General features: G+C 39.7%; 1 protein-coding gene across 1 annotated transcript; it reads right to left on the bottom strand.

Moving 5' to 3' along the window:
- Positions 1-4,988: 4,988 nt before the first annotated feature.
- LOC138669743 (uncharacterized) lies at positions 4,989-11,277 on the bottom strand. Its single transcript, XM_069756466.1, has 4 exons — positions 11,228-11,277; positions 10,887-10,955; positions 6,733-7,446; positions 4,989-5,927 (listed from the first exon to the last, which is right to left on the bottom strand). Exons 2-4 carry the CDS (start codon positions 10,945-10,947, stop codon positions 5,080-5,082), a joined length of 1,623 nt encoding a protein of 540 aa, XP_069612567.1. The 5' UTR covers positions 10,948-10,955; positions 11,228-11,277; the 3' UTR covers positions 4,989-5,079.
- Positions 11,278-12,470: the final 1,193 nt, after the last annotated feature.

Here is a 12,470-nt window from a genome sequence, read left to right as displayed (position 1 = left end):
AGACCCTGATACCTCATGCATGTCCCATGATTGACTGCTTCAGTGTCATTATAAAATGTTCTACTGTGGGTCAATTGATAAGTCAAATGGCTGACTGCTGCTGTGCCCCTTATCCATTACGTTAAACAATTACACATACATGTATAGATATACTCATTCATTTTGCCAGACACTGACTCTGGTTAATCACTATCGTATTTCCTTCCTTTGGTATTTTCAATACTCAGCGGGCATTGCTTTTATGTATTATATATTGTATGTTTAACAATTTTCTCTGGCCCATGCATTCCCTGCAGTGAAGCCCATAATAATGTCGCTGGGCTCCTCTCTGTTATGTATATCTGCCAGATTCTTCTCCGCAACTTTGAATGTAGTATATAAGTACGGGCACATATAGTTGCCATTTTCTTACCATTTTGAGCAGTTGCACACTTGGGCATGTTTACCCCAGCAGCTGATTGCGGGACACGCCTACTTCCAGGCCGGCGGCTCCGTTCTCACCGGTTACCAGGCACGCTTCTTGATGTATATGCCTCCCTGGGCTTCATTGATTGTGTGGACTTTGCACACCGGTAAGCATTTCTCCCTTATTAGGCTCACTTTATGTCCTGCTTATTTTAGTCTATTGACACACTACTCCTGACCAGAGGTGTCAAACTGCATTCCTCGAGGGCCGCAAACAGGTCATGTTTTCAGTATTTCCTTGTATTGCACAGGTGATAATTTAATCACCTGCACAGAATGATTCCAGCACCTTGTGCAATACAAGAAAATCCTGAAAACATGACCTGTTTGCGGCCCTCGAGGAATGCAGTTTGACACCTCTGCTCCTGACGAAGCGGTCGAAGGACAGTGATACACGTGGGGTCCTCCCCACACCCCTGATCTTGCGCTCCTTTTGCTCACTATGGTATTTTCCTGTGGCCTGGAGCGCTTATGGAGCATATGACGTAGTATTGACTACAAGGCTCTTTCTATCTATCGTTATGCATGTAAAGGCCCCTTCACATTAAGCGACGCTGCAGCGATACCGACAACGATCCGGATCGCTGTTTGGTCGCTGGAGAGCTGTCACACAGACAGCTCTCCAGCGACCAAGGATGCCGGTAACCAGGGTAAACATCGGGTAACTAAGCGCAGGGCCGCGCTTAGTAACCCGATGTTTACCCTGGTTACCATCCTAAAAGTAAAAAAAACAAACACTACATACTTACCTACCGCTGTCTGTCCCCGGCGCTCAGCTTCTCTGCACTCCTCCTGTACTGGCTGTGAGCACAGCGGCCGGAAAGCAGAGCGGTGACGTCACCGCTCTGCTTTCCGGCTGACCGACGCTCACAGCCAGTACAGGAGGAGTGCAGAGCAGAGCGCCGGGGACAGACAGCGGTAGGTAAGTATGTAGTGTTTGTTTTTTTTACTTTTAGGATGGTAATCAGGGTAAACATCGGGTTACTAAGCGCGGCCCTGCGCTTAGTTACCCGATGTTTACCCTGGTTACCAGTGAAGACATCGCTGGATCGGTGTCACACACGCCGATCCAGCGATGTCAGCAGGGAGTCCAGCGACGAAATAAAGTTCTGGACTTTCCTCAGCGACCAACGATCTCCCAGCAGGGGCCTGATCGTTGGTCGCTGTCACACATAGCGATTTCTTTAACGATATCGTTGCAACGTCTCCAAAAGCAACGATATCGTTAACGATATCGTTATGTGTGAAGGTACCTTAAGTGCAGCACTATTTGATTTGCTCCTATTATTCAGCCTTCTTTGGTGGTTTCCCTTCCATGCATATACATAAACAGCACTTGTTACCCGGTCTATGTGTGACCTCTATACCATGCATGATTATTATTTTCATTCTGCATAGCAGTGAATATATGCATATACCAATCATGAGTCTTACAAATGTTGTTTGCTTATTGCTCCTTACTACATTTGTGGTCATTTAGGCATTTGATATAGTACCAGGGGTGTTGGATAATGATTGTGTTGTGTTTACATGTTTTTAATAGGTTTGTATATCCATAGTTATGAAATAAAGCTTTGTATTCTTTGGGTGTGCACACCTATTTTTGCATTGGTACTTTGTCTCCCATACAAAGTGTAGCACCTGGATGTGTATTTAGCTTTGTGTTTCTCTATATTATTCCATCATAGGTGTTCCCTAGTTTCTTTATTATACTTTATACCAATGTTACAAAATTATGTGAGATACATGTGGGTTCTAAATACTCACTACACCCCTCGATGAATTCCTTAAGCGGTGAAGTTTCCAATATGGGGTCACTTGTGGGAGTTTCTGATGATCTGGCACCTCAGTGGCTTGGCTAATGGAGCTCACAATCTATTCAAATGGAATCTACATTTTAAAAACCAGGTAGGCTCATCCCATCCGAACCCTGCCATGTGCTCAAACAATAGCATGCAACCACCTATAGTAACAGTTTTTGATCGCTTTCTATTACAATATTTGAGAGGCAGAATTAACAAAAACCAGCAAGTCAGGAACTGCTTTCAGGTTTTTTCTTTGTTTTTTTTTTTGCATGCCGTTTCTTGTGTGGTAATATTGATAAGGTATCTTTAATTCTTCAGGTTAGTACAATTACAGCGATACCACATTTATATTTTTTTATGCTTTGGCACTTTTACACTATTAAAAACTATTTTATAGAAAAAATAATTCTTTAATTGCTTTATTCTGAGAGATATAATTTTTGCACTGATGGAGTTGTATGGTGACTTGTTTTTGAAGGACAAGATGGTGTTTTCAGAGATACCATTTTGTTTTACATTCTTTTTTTATCGCGTTTTATTCCACTTTTTGTTCGGCGGTATGATGAAAAACCATAGTTTTTTGTCCCCTTTTTTTATGGTGTTCACTGGGCTTTAACTAGTGCGACAGTTTTATGGGACTGGTTGTTCCAGACGTGGCAAGGCCAAATGTGTACTTTTTGTTTATTTTTTTACATAAAATACAAATTTATGGGTACAATATGTTTTTATTTTTTTATTATTTTGTGATTTTTTTTTATATATTTTTATTTATTTTTTAACTTTAATTTTACCTAGGTCCTCTATGGGCTATTCACTTTTAGCAGTCTGATCACTCTGATAAAGCACTGCAATGCACTGACACACAAGGTTGCTAGCCTGGTGACCCAAGGATCGTCATGACTACCTCGGGTCATAATGTCAATGATCGAGCCCTCGCGATGACGTCGTGGGGGCGCCCATCGGAAGGGAGAGGGAGCCTTTTTCTTCTCGCTGCTTTCTAAATGCTGCGATCGATATCAATTGCAGCATTTAGGGGATTACACTGCAGGGAACGGTGTTGGCACCCCTCCAGGCAGTGAGGGTAAGGTATCAGCTATAATGTTAGGTGAACACCCAGGGGCTATCGTGCACTCACAACTCCTGTGCGCGCAAAATTGCCATGACGTATTCGTCCAAGGTCAAGAAGTCATTCCCTTCCATGACATACTGGATATGTCCAAGGTCCGAAAGGAGTTAACAAATCCAGTTGTAGAGCCATCAGGGTTTTTCCCAAATTTCAATTCTTTAATAGCTGTGGTCACCTCTTGCAATGTGAAATATCTTCAAGACCTTTTAGGAATTCGATCGTCAAGGAAGAAAGCCTATGTGAATGAATATATGACCTGTCTTGAAGTTAAGGGATCAAAAGATCATTGAAATGGTCTATGATTTTATAATGAGATTGGTCTAAATTTCTGAAACTGGAAAGGATGCCCTGGGTGTTATTGTACCTTTTTTCCTATCTGAACTATTAATAAAGGAAATATTAGTAGTTAAAGAGCATGGATGTAGGACTTTATTACCTAGATGATAAATGTGACTAGGTTTCCACATAAAATGAGATTTCTGCTCTAAAATGGCTAGAAGTTTGTAATGAGTAGTGGAAAGTTTAGCATATGTAGGGGGTGTTGAATGACATTTATATTGGAGCTCTGCTAAGATGACCGAAAAGTTATTTCCTCAGCACGTTCCTTCTTTAGATGTGTACCATGTGAAATGGGAAACCCAGTAGAACACTCTTAAGCGTTTCCCACTTGATGGCGGGAGAGGTGAGATCCCCTAAATGATCAGACATGAAATTTTGAATCTATTCTTTAAGATCTGAAACACAGAAATGATCCTGAAGTAGGTTCTCATTCAGATGCCATATACAGTTAGGTTTCAAATTAGTTCCAAACTGCATTAAAAAATACATAGGAGCATAATCTGAACATAATATTGATCCCACCTCTGCCCCTCCCTGGGGATCAAGGAGTGAATGGAAAATAAATAATATATCAATAGTATTATATGTAGAATGACCTTGAGAATAAAAACTAAAACCTTTAGTCTCTAGATGAAGGCTCCTCCTAACGGCCATTAGACTCAGGTTATGGAGGAGTCTATTGACTCTCTGTATGGATGACACAGGATGAGAAGACCTACCTGTAGACAAAACAATCATGGAATTAGATTTTTTTTTGCGTCTTGAGAAGAGACATCTAAGGGGGAGATGATTAACTTTTACAAGTGCATAAATGGTCCATATAAAACCAAATGGTTAAAAAGCTGTTTCATATGTAAAATCTCCTCAAAAGACATGGAAGCTCTCCGTTTGTCAAAAATTATCCCAATAGATCATGATTATGAATACTCCAAAGGGTTATAAATGGAAGACAACACTTGGCAACATTCAGTATTGCATTTTACATTCAATTATTTTATTTACAACATACAAACTTATATGAGTATTATATGAGTTTGTATTACATTCAGGTACAAAGTTTCTTCAGATCCACAAGGCCAGTAACCTAGAATTGGTTCTAATTTAACTTAATATCAGTCTCACAAACACCATGTCCCCAGTGATTAATAAATTAAGTGACTTTAATAGGATAGGCAGGTTTGTAAATATGCTTAGATCAAATGGCTAGATGTGAGAAATGTTACTTTCTTCCCTATTGTAGATGTAATGAGAGATTGGAAATCCAACTTTAGCATATGGACATGAATGTGGTAAAATCTGATACATGTGTAAATGGTTTATCCATGAGAGGGATTTGTGGCAAATCTAAAATAGTGGTTGCAACACTATGATCTCCTCTGTTGTAATAGTTGTTGTTGTAGTGGTGCTTCTAAAATTGACCTTATCAACTGTAAAGGTCTCCGTTACGGTTTTGGTTTGTGCAGGCTCATCTGTGTACATATTAGCCTGGAAAAGTTGTTTGTTGGGAGTAACAGTTTCATTTTCTGAGTTTTGAGGTTGTGGTCTGTCAATGAATGTGTCAGGGTTACCAGACCCAATTGTTGTTCTGGAGTAAAAAGGTACGACTGTGCTATTGATATAGGTTGTTATATTGGTAGGACTAATGTTTTTCACTTCAATATAGAGAGCTGTAGTCTCATTCAGCTCTAAACTTGTGATTTCAGTGCCATTCACCAGTTCTGTTGTGGATGTGACACTCATTATGCTGCTGCTTCTTAATGTGGTCACAGTGATATTTTGTCCTGGTTGAATGGTAGTTGGCAATGATGTTGTTGTAATTAATGTGGTAGTTGGGGTGGTGGTTATTGGGGTTGTTGGTGTGGTAGTTGGGATGGTAGTTGTAGGGGTTATAGTAGTTGGGGTGGTAGTGGTTTGAGTTGTAGTAGTTGGAGTAGTGGTTGTTGGAATAGTAGTGGTTGGAGTTGTGGTAGTTGGGGTAGTAGTAGTTGGGGTAGTAGTAGTTGGAGTTGTGGTAGTTGGGGTAGTAGTAGTTGGGGTAGTGTTAGTTGGAGTTGTGGTAGTTGGGGTAGTAGTAGTTGGAGTTGTAGTCACTGGAGTTGTTGTAGTTGGGGTGGTAGTCGTTGGCGTGGTTGTTGTCGTGGTAATAATAGTTGTAGTTGGAGCCAGAGTTGGAACAACAAATGAAGATGCATCTGAAATGAAACATCAATCACAAAAAAAATCAATAATGACTCAAGGCAAACAGCAAACATAAATTATCCTATACCACAAAATATTTTAAACCTTTAGTTACATAGTGTAAATTGGTTCAATGCAAGGTGATACATACAATTGAAGGAAGGGGCATGCATATTGATTGAAAGTCATGAAACCATTTTTAATAAGATTAAGGCTGCATTAAAATTTCATGTAAACTGCTAAAGCCCATTTCAAAAGACCACTAATAGGGATGAGCGAATAGCTTCGGATAACTCTTTATCCGAATAGCTATAGTGTTTACCGAATAACTGCATTGGGAACCTGAATACCTGGAGCGCTCCTAATAATCAGCTGTTCAGCATCGTGGCTGTGTGACAGTCACAACACATGCATGGAGAGCCTGAAGGTTGTGACCGTCACACAGCCGTTACTCGTGCGGCTGCGGTGCCGAACAGCTGATTTTTGTGAACGCTCCAAGTAATGTGTCTCACTACTGATTTATTATAATCTACGGGGAAACCTGGCAAGAGTCTAGTTTCCCTGTAATACAAACACAGGGAAAGTAACCATTGAATTATGTTTTTTTTTTTAAATCAATGAACTATCCATTTAATGCAAGCACAGACCTAGTATTCCAGAAAGGCTGACTTTCTGTTTCCTCAGTCTAATTGATGGGAGTCCTAAATATGTAATTCACTTTTAGAAGCTTAGATGATTTTAACAAATCATTTGACTACAGGTTTTCTTATAAGACAAATCATTTAGTTTAGTTATATGGGGCCATTGAGCCTCACTTACCTGTGCAATAATCCTCAGACTTTAAGTTTCCAGAGAATTTATAGACATAGTATTGGCCTGGGCAGGCTTTCACAGGGATGGTTCCTGTGGCTGTGCATCCAGTTGCAGTGTTAGCGATAAGACTCATCAACACAACTCCTTGTCCAATCGCTGGATGGCTGCTGTTAAGGGTAAAGGGTTCAGCTGATCCACATTTTGAGGAACCAATACAACCTTCTTTCATTCTCAAACCAGTTCCATTGTAACGGAACCAACCAAAGTTGTACCGATCAGTGGTGAACACACCGGTGGAGTTTATTGTAGACAATCGATTGGTTCCATTTAGCTGCTGGTAGTTTTGACATGGGTCTGCACATTGTACAGTACCTCCAACATTTAGACAGTCTTGGTCAAAAGCGCAGACTCCAGTGTTGCATGCAATATTTTTGGTGGTGCCACAAAGATAGATGCCAATCTTGTTTACACAAGTTGATGAAGGGACACACTTGTTCAGAGTCACATCGGTGCATTCATTGATATCTGTGCAGATTTTATAACCTACCCTGTTATCCCAGTAATAGCCTTCGGAACAGCATGTTTCTGTAGTGCATGAGGCAATGGGGGTGCAGTTAATGCCATTCCCTGCAAAGCCAGACATACAGCTGCATGTCACATAGTCTGTTTTCTGGGTGCACAAGCCAGCCGTAGGATGACAGGAAGCACAAGTCTTTGCATCTGTGTTAAACAAAGAGACAAAGAATATAGCAGTTACAGAAAAAAATTGAGTATCGCATTGTAACAGAATATCTTCCAAAGCAGACGAAGTATAGAATTCAGAGGCATAAAGGGTTGTGCAAAGGTAACACTCAAGCATGGTCGCTCGTGCTTCAGGCTCCTCTACCCATGACAAAATACCAGTGTATAAATGGCACATGTGGGGAGCTGAAGAGCTAGGCACATAAGCTTCAAATTAAGCCTCTGACCATAGTACACACATACATCTCTACAAGGATGGGGCTAATAAGACAAAAGTCTTATGTAGGAATCATTGTGCTATAAAATGAGAACCTCTCGTGATAGGTGCACATTTCAAACATGGTTGGGTATGGCAAACTTGCCTAAAAATATCAATAACAACTGAATTTTCATAGTATACATATAAAAAGCTTCTACATTACCTAATATTTACTAGAATCAATGATTTGGAGCAACTTTTTGTACATATTGTTGGGAAGCTTAGTAATATATATATATAAATATATATATATATACATTGAAGACTTTATATTAAATTATTGTATGTAGTATCTAACAGATTTAATGTAATCTAGCCTTGAACTGCCCTGCCTCTATCCAGATAGGACTAACTGGAAGCTTAAATGGGTTGTTCATTACTGGAAAACCCCTTATCAATGGCCTCACAGATCTGCAGAAAATCTAGAAACTCTTTGTTCATATATGCTAATGAGGTGAACTCTTGCCGACGCCAAGCAGTTCAGTGCAACTTCCCACTACTTGCTTTCCATCTATTTCTAGCCCCCTTGCCTGATTGATAGCTCTGGTTTTACTGGAGCCAGAAGAAAGTGGAGAGAGTATAAGCCAAGTAGGTGAGAATTTGATCAGAACTGCTTGTGTTATGAATAGGTAATTCAGAACCACAATGGACCTTGAAGTTCAGAGCACACAAAGTGACCTGACAATAACCAAAAACATAGGACGAGCTCTGAGACGTGGAAACTCTGCTGACCGCAATCCCTAATCCTAACACACCACACTAAAGGTAGCCGTGGATTGCGCCTAACGCTCCCTATGCAACTCGGCACAGCCTGAGAAACTAGCTAGCCCTGAAGATAGAAAAATAAGCCTACCTTGCCTCAGAGAAATTCCCCAAAGGAAAAGGCAGCCCCCCACATATAATGACTGTGAGTAAGATGAAAATACAAACACAGAGATTAAATAGATTTAGCAAAGTGAGGCCCGACTTACTGAATAGACCGAGGATAGGAAAGATAGCTTTGCGGTCAACACAAAAACCTACAAACAACCACGCAGAGGGGCAAAAAGACCGCACCGACTAACGGTACGGAGGTGCTCCCTTCCAGCAAGCAAGAAAAACCAATAAAGCAAGCTGGACAGAAAATATAGCAAACAAAAGTAACACAAGCAGAACTTAGCTTATGCTGAGCAGACAGGCCACAGGAACGATCCAGGAGGAAGCAAGACCAATACTAGAACATTGACTGGAGGCCAGGATCAAAGCACTAGGTGGAGTTAAATAGAGCAGCACATAACGACTTAACCTCATCACCTGAGGAAGGAAACACAGAAGCCGCAGTACCACTCACATCCACCAACGGAAGCCCATAGACAGAATCAGCCGAAGTACCACTTGTGACCACAGGAGGGAGCTCGACCACAGAATTCACAACATGCTTGGACACTGCAAGGGTGCTCTGAGCGCCTCATTAGCATAGCTGAATAAGATTAATTTTGGCAAATGCAGCATCTGATGTGGATACGGGAGGGACAATTTTTTATTAGGGCTATGTTCTCTACAGTGTGTTCTTTTTGGTTTGAACAGTCATTTTGTGCTGATAACCAGATAATTTCCACTTTTAAAATTGGTGCGATTATCATAAAAACAATATCTCAATGAATTGCTAATTATTAATTTCACAGATTAAGGTTGCAAACCTTCCAACCAGAAATTCCACATTTTAGTGAACCAACATTGCGCAGGAGTTTTTTTTTTTTTAAATCTTGTACATACACTGCAGATAATATCCACAGCGCAAATGGCACAAATCTGACAAAACGGAAACTCTGATTTTACACAAAGACCTCAAAAACCTTTATATCATGACTTCATATAATTCAGAGCCTGCATGGAGTCGTTATACAACCATTTATTTGTATGAGGTCGTATTAATCTACGTTCAGTTTTAAACCACATCAACAGTATCCAATAAGCATATTACCCAAGCCCATTTTACTCACACGAGGAGCGAGCAACACTCTATATAAGTTAGAACCAATTATGCAGCATGAAGATCAAAAAGCGTTTTAACAATGGCAACATAAAATAAAACACTTTATTTCAACATACACACGTGGTCAAAATTGGTGGTTCCCCTCTTTTAATGACAGAAAACCCCACAATGGTCACAGAAATAACTTGAATCTGACAAAAGTAATAATAAATAAAAGACTTATGAAAATGAACAAATGAAAGTCAGACATTGCTTTTCAACAATGCTTCTCAGAATTTTTTTTTAAATTGTGACCTTTGTGGGTTTTTCTGTCATTAAACGAAGGGTACCAACAATTTTGACCACCTGTGTATGTTAAAAAAAATTCACAAAACACAGACAATGATAATAAAAAGGTGCCTCAAACCATAACACAAACAACGGGAAGGACAGCTACACAGCACTTACCATCAGTGTATTGGTATATGTATGCCTTATGTTTTATTTTATGTCGCCGTTGTTAAAACACTTTTTGATCTTCATGCTGCATAATTGCCGCTTGCTCAATATGATTCTATCAAAAGTATCCACCATAATTATTGTTAGATTCTGCTTCCTTTTTGGCAGTTTTGGCAAAAAGGCCTAAATGATTATTTAGCATGGTTGTTTTAGATCTAGAATAAGGCTATTGTGTCTATAGGTTTTGTCTGGCATTGTTCTTCAGTCCTACTGCCTGAAAGGGGGTTAAGTTGCGATACAGCCTATGGACAAGAATGGTGCTGATTCTGGACAAAAGCAGATCCTGAGTGTAAATTCAAGAAAAACAAATCTAAATAATACAGAATGCTGAAGATAAGCCCCTGATGGCGGTGGCCGCAGCTTATATGCGAAAAATGAGGTGACAGATTCCCTTTAATAATAGTTTGGCATTTTTTGGTCAGTTTTTGTGTGAGGCAAACTTATCCTCATAAAGAATACACTGACATTGTGATGAGATGTAGATGAAATAGAGATACAGATCTCATGTAATTAAACAATCACCATCGTAAATAATCACATTATATGCAATATATCCTATAGTGTCAGTTTATTATACCTATACATATCACTTTCTGGTATAAGAATCATTGAGGGTTTTACTTAATACATTTTTAACATATCACATTTGCATATTAATTTCTTAAAGGAAATCCAATCTTAGCTTACTTTGGGAGTAGGCAAATCCTAACCAGAGGGCCAGGGTGGATAGCCGGAGCAATGCATTCATGTTCTATCCTATGGAAGTAAAAGATGGGAAATAAGCCAAAAATAACATCGAGTTTCAACATTTTAGTCACAGATAACGTTAATGAAATGAACAACTCATCACTACAATATAATGGTAGAAGAACATGAATAGTTGTTGCAGAGGTCAGATTACCATTGGGGTATTGGGGTCAGTTTACCATAATGCCTTAGTTTCGGTCATACATGATGCTGGACTTTAATTTACCACTTCTATGAAATGTCAACCTATATACTAATAAAATACTTGGTGCCTCTCTTACCTTGTTGCTCTATCCAATTCCTATCCTGAGTATATGACTCTGACTTCTGTGTCCCTGCTTCCAAGATTTGGAATTAAACCTCTCTGAACACAATGGACTCACCAATTTGACCAATCAGAGAACAGGGGCTGTGCTACATGCAAAAGCATATAATAGTAAGTGATGGCACATTGGTGAAGAGAAGGCATACAATTTCTATTTAGTTTAGAACAATACGGAAATCCATTTTGTTTGCTTTTACACATAGTTTTCTCTTTTATCGTCTATGACCATGAGATCTAACGTCAGACCCATACTTCAACTTGGAATTTGGTCTAAAATCACCACCATCTTTTTTTTGTCAATAGATTGAGGTCACAAATGGCCTTTTCTTCTTTACATCTATCAGCAAGCATTTATGTAGGAATTAGATGTGGTTTCGCATAATAGTGACATACAATTGCTACGTCATTGTAATGCAGTTATCTGTGGAACACCATAGGTGATAAGTGATTAATGTGACATACCATATCAGACATTGAAATATATAGATATCCTATTTGTGAACTGAGACTCAGGGACAACAGAGTGAACTCAAAAAGATTTTAGAATAACTAAAACTTCCCAATGACCTAATTAGAGGAGACTATAGGGTCATTAGCACTGTTGACCCAAGTTATTGTACCTTCCTTGTTAGGCATAGGACAATTCTAGTCATAACAGGTCATAATTTTAGGCTATCCTAAAACATCATCTAAGCAATACTAAAGAAATCCTGAAAGCATGAATTGTTGGGGAACATGTGGACTTACGAGGAGCGTTGATTAAAGATTTCCCCTGAACCACTTCCTGTTGACTGAGAGTAATGAAACTTAGTCCTTCTCTACATAGGTCCTTCTCTACATAGGAGAAGACACACTTCTCCCGTCTCTTTGAGCAACTGTAAACACCTCACTTGTAGAAGTGGACAGGTTCTCCTGTTATGCTCAGGTAATTCAGTACCACAATGGACATAGAAGTCAGAGCACATACAGTGACCTGACAGTAACCCAAAAACATAGAACGAGCTCTGAGACGTGGGAATTCTGCTGACCGCAATCCAAAATCCTCTCCAACCACACTAGAAGCAGCCGTAGATTGTGCCTAACGCTCCCTATGCAACTCGGCACAGCCTGAGAAACTAACTAGCCTGAAGATAGAAAATAAGCCTACCTTGCCTCAGAGAAATACCTCAAAGGAAAAGGCAGCCCCCACATATAATGAC

This window comes from Ranitomeya imitator, chromosome 3 (assembly GCF_032444005.1).
Source record: "Ranitomeya imitator isolate aRanImi1 chromosome 3, aRanImi1.pri, whole genome shotgun sequence".
Lineage (NCBI taxonomy): Eukaryota > Metazoa > Chordata > Amphibia > Anura > Dendrobatidae > Ranitomeya > Ranitomeya imitator.
The sequence above is the reverse complement of the archived record's forward strand: the minus strand, read 5'-3'. Positions and strand labels throughout refer to the sequence as shown.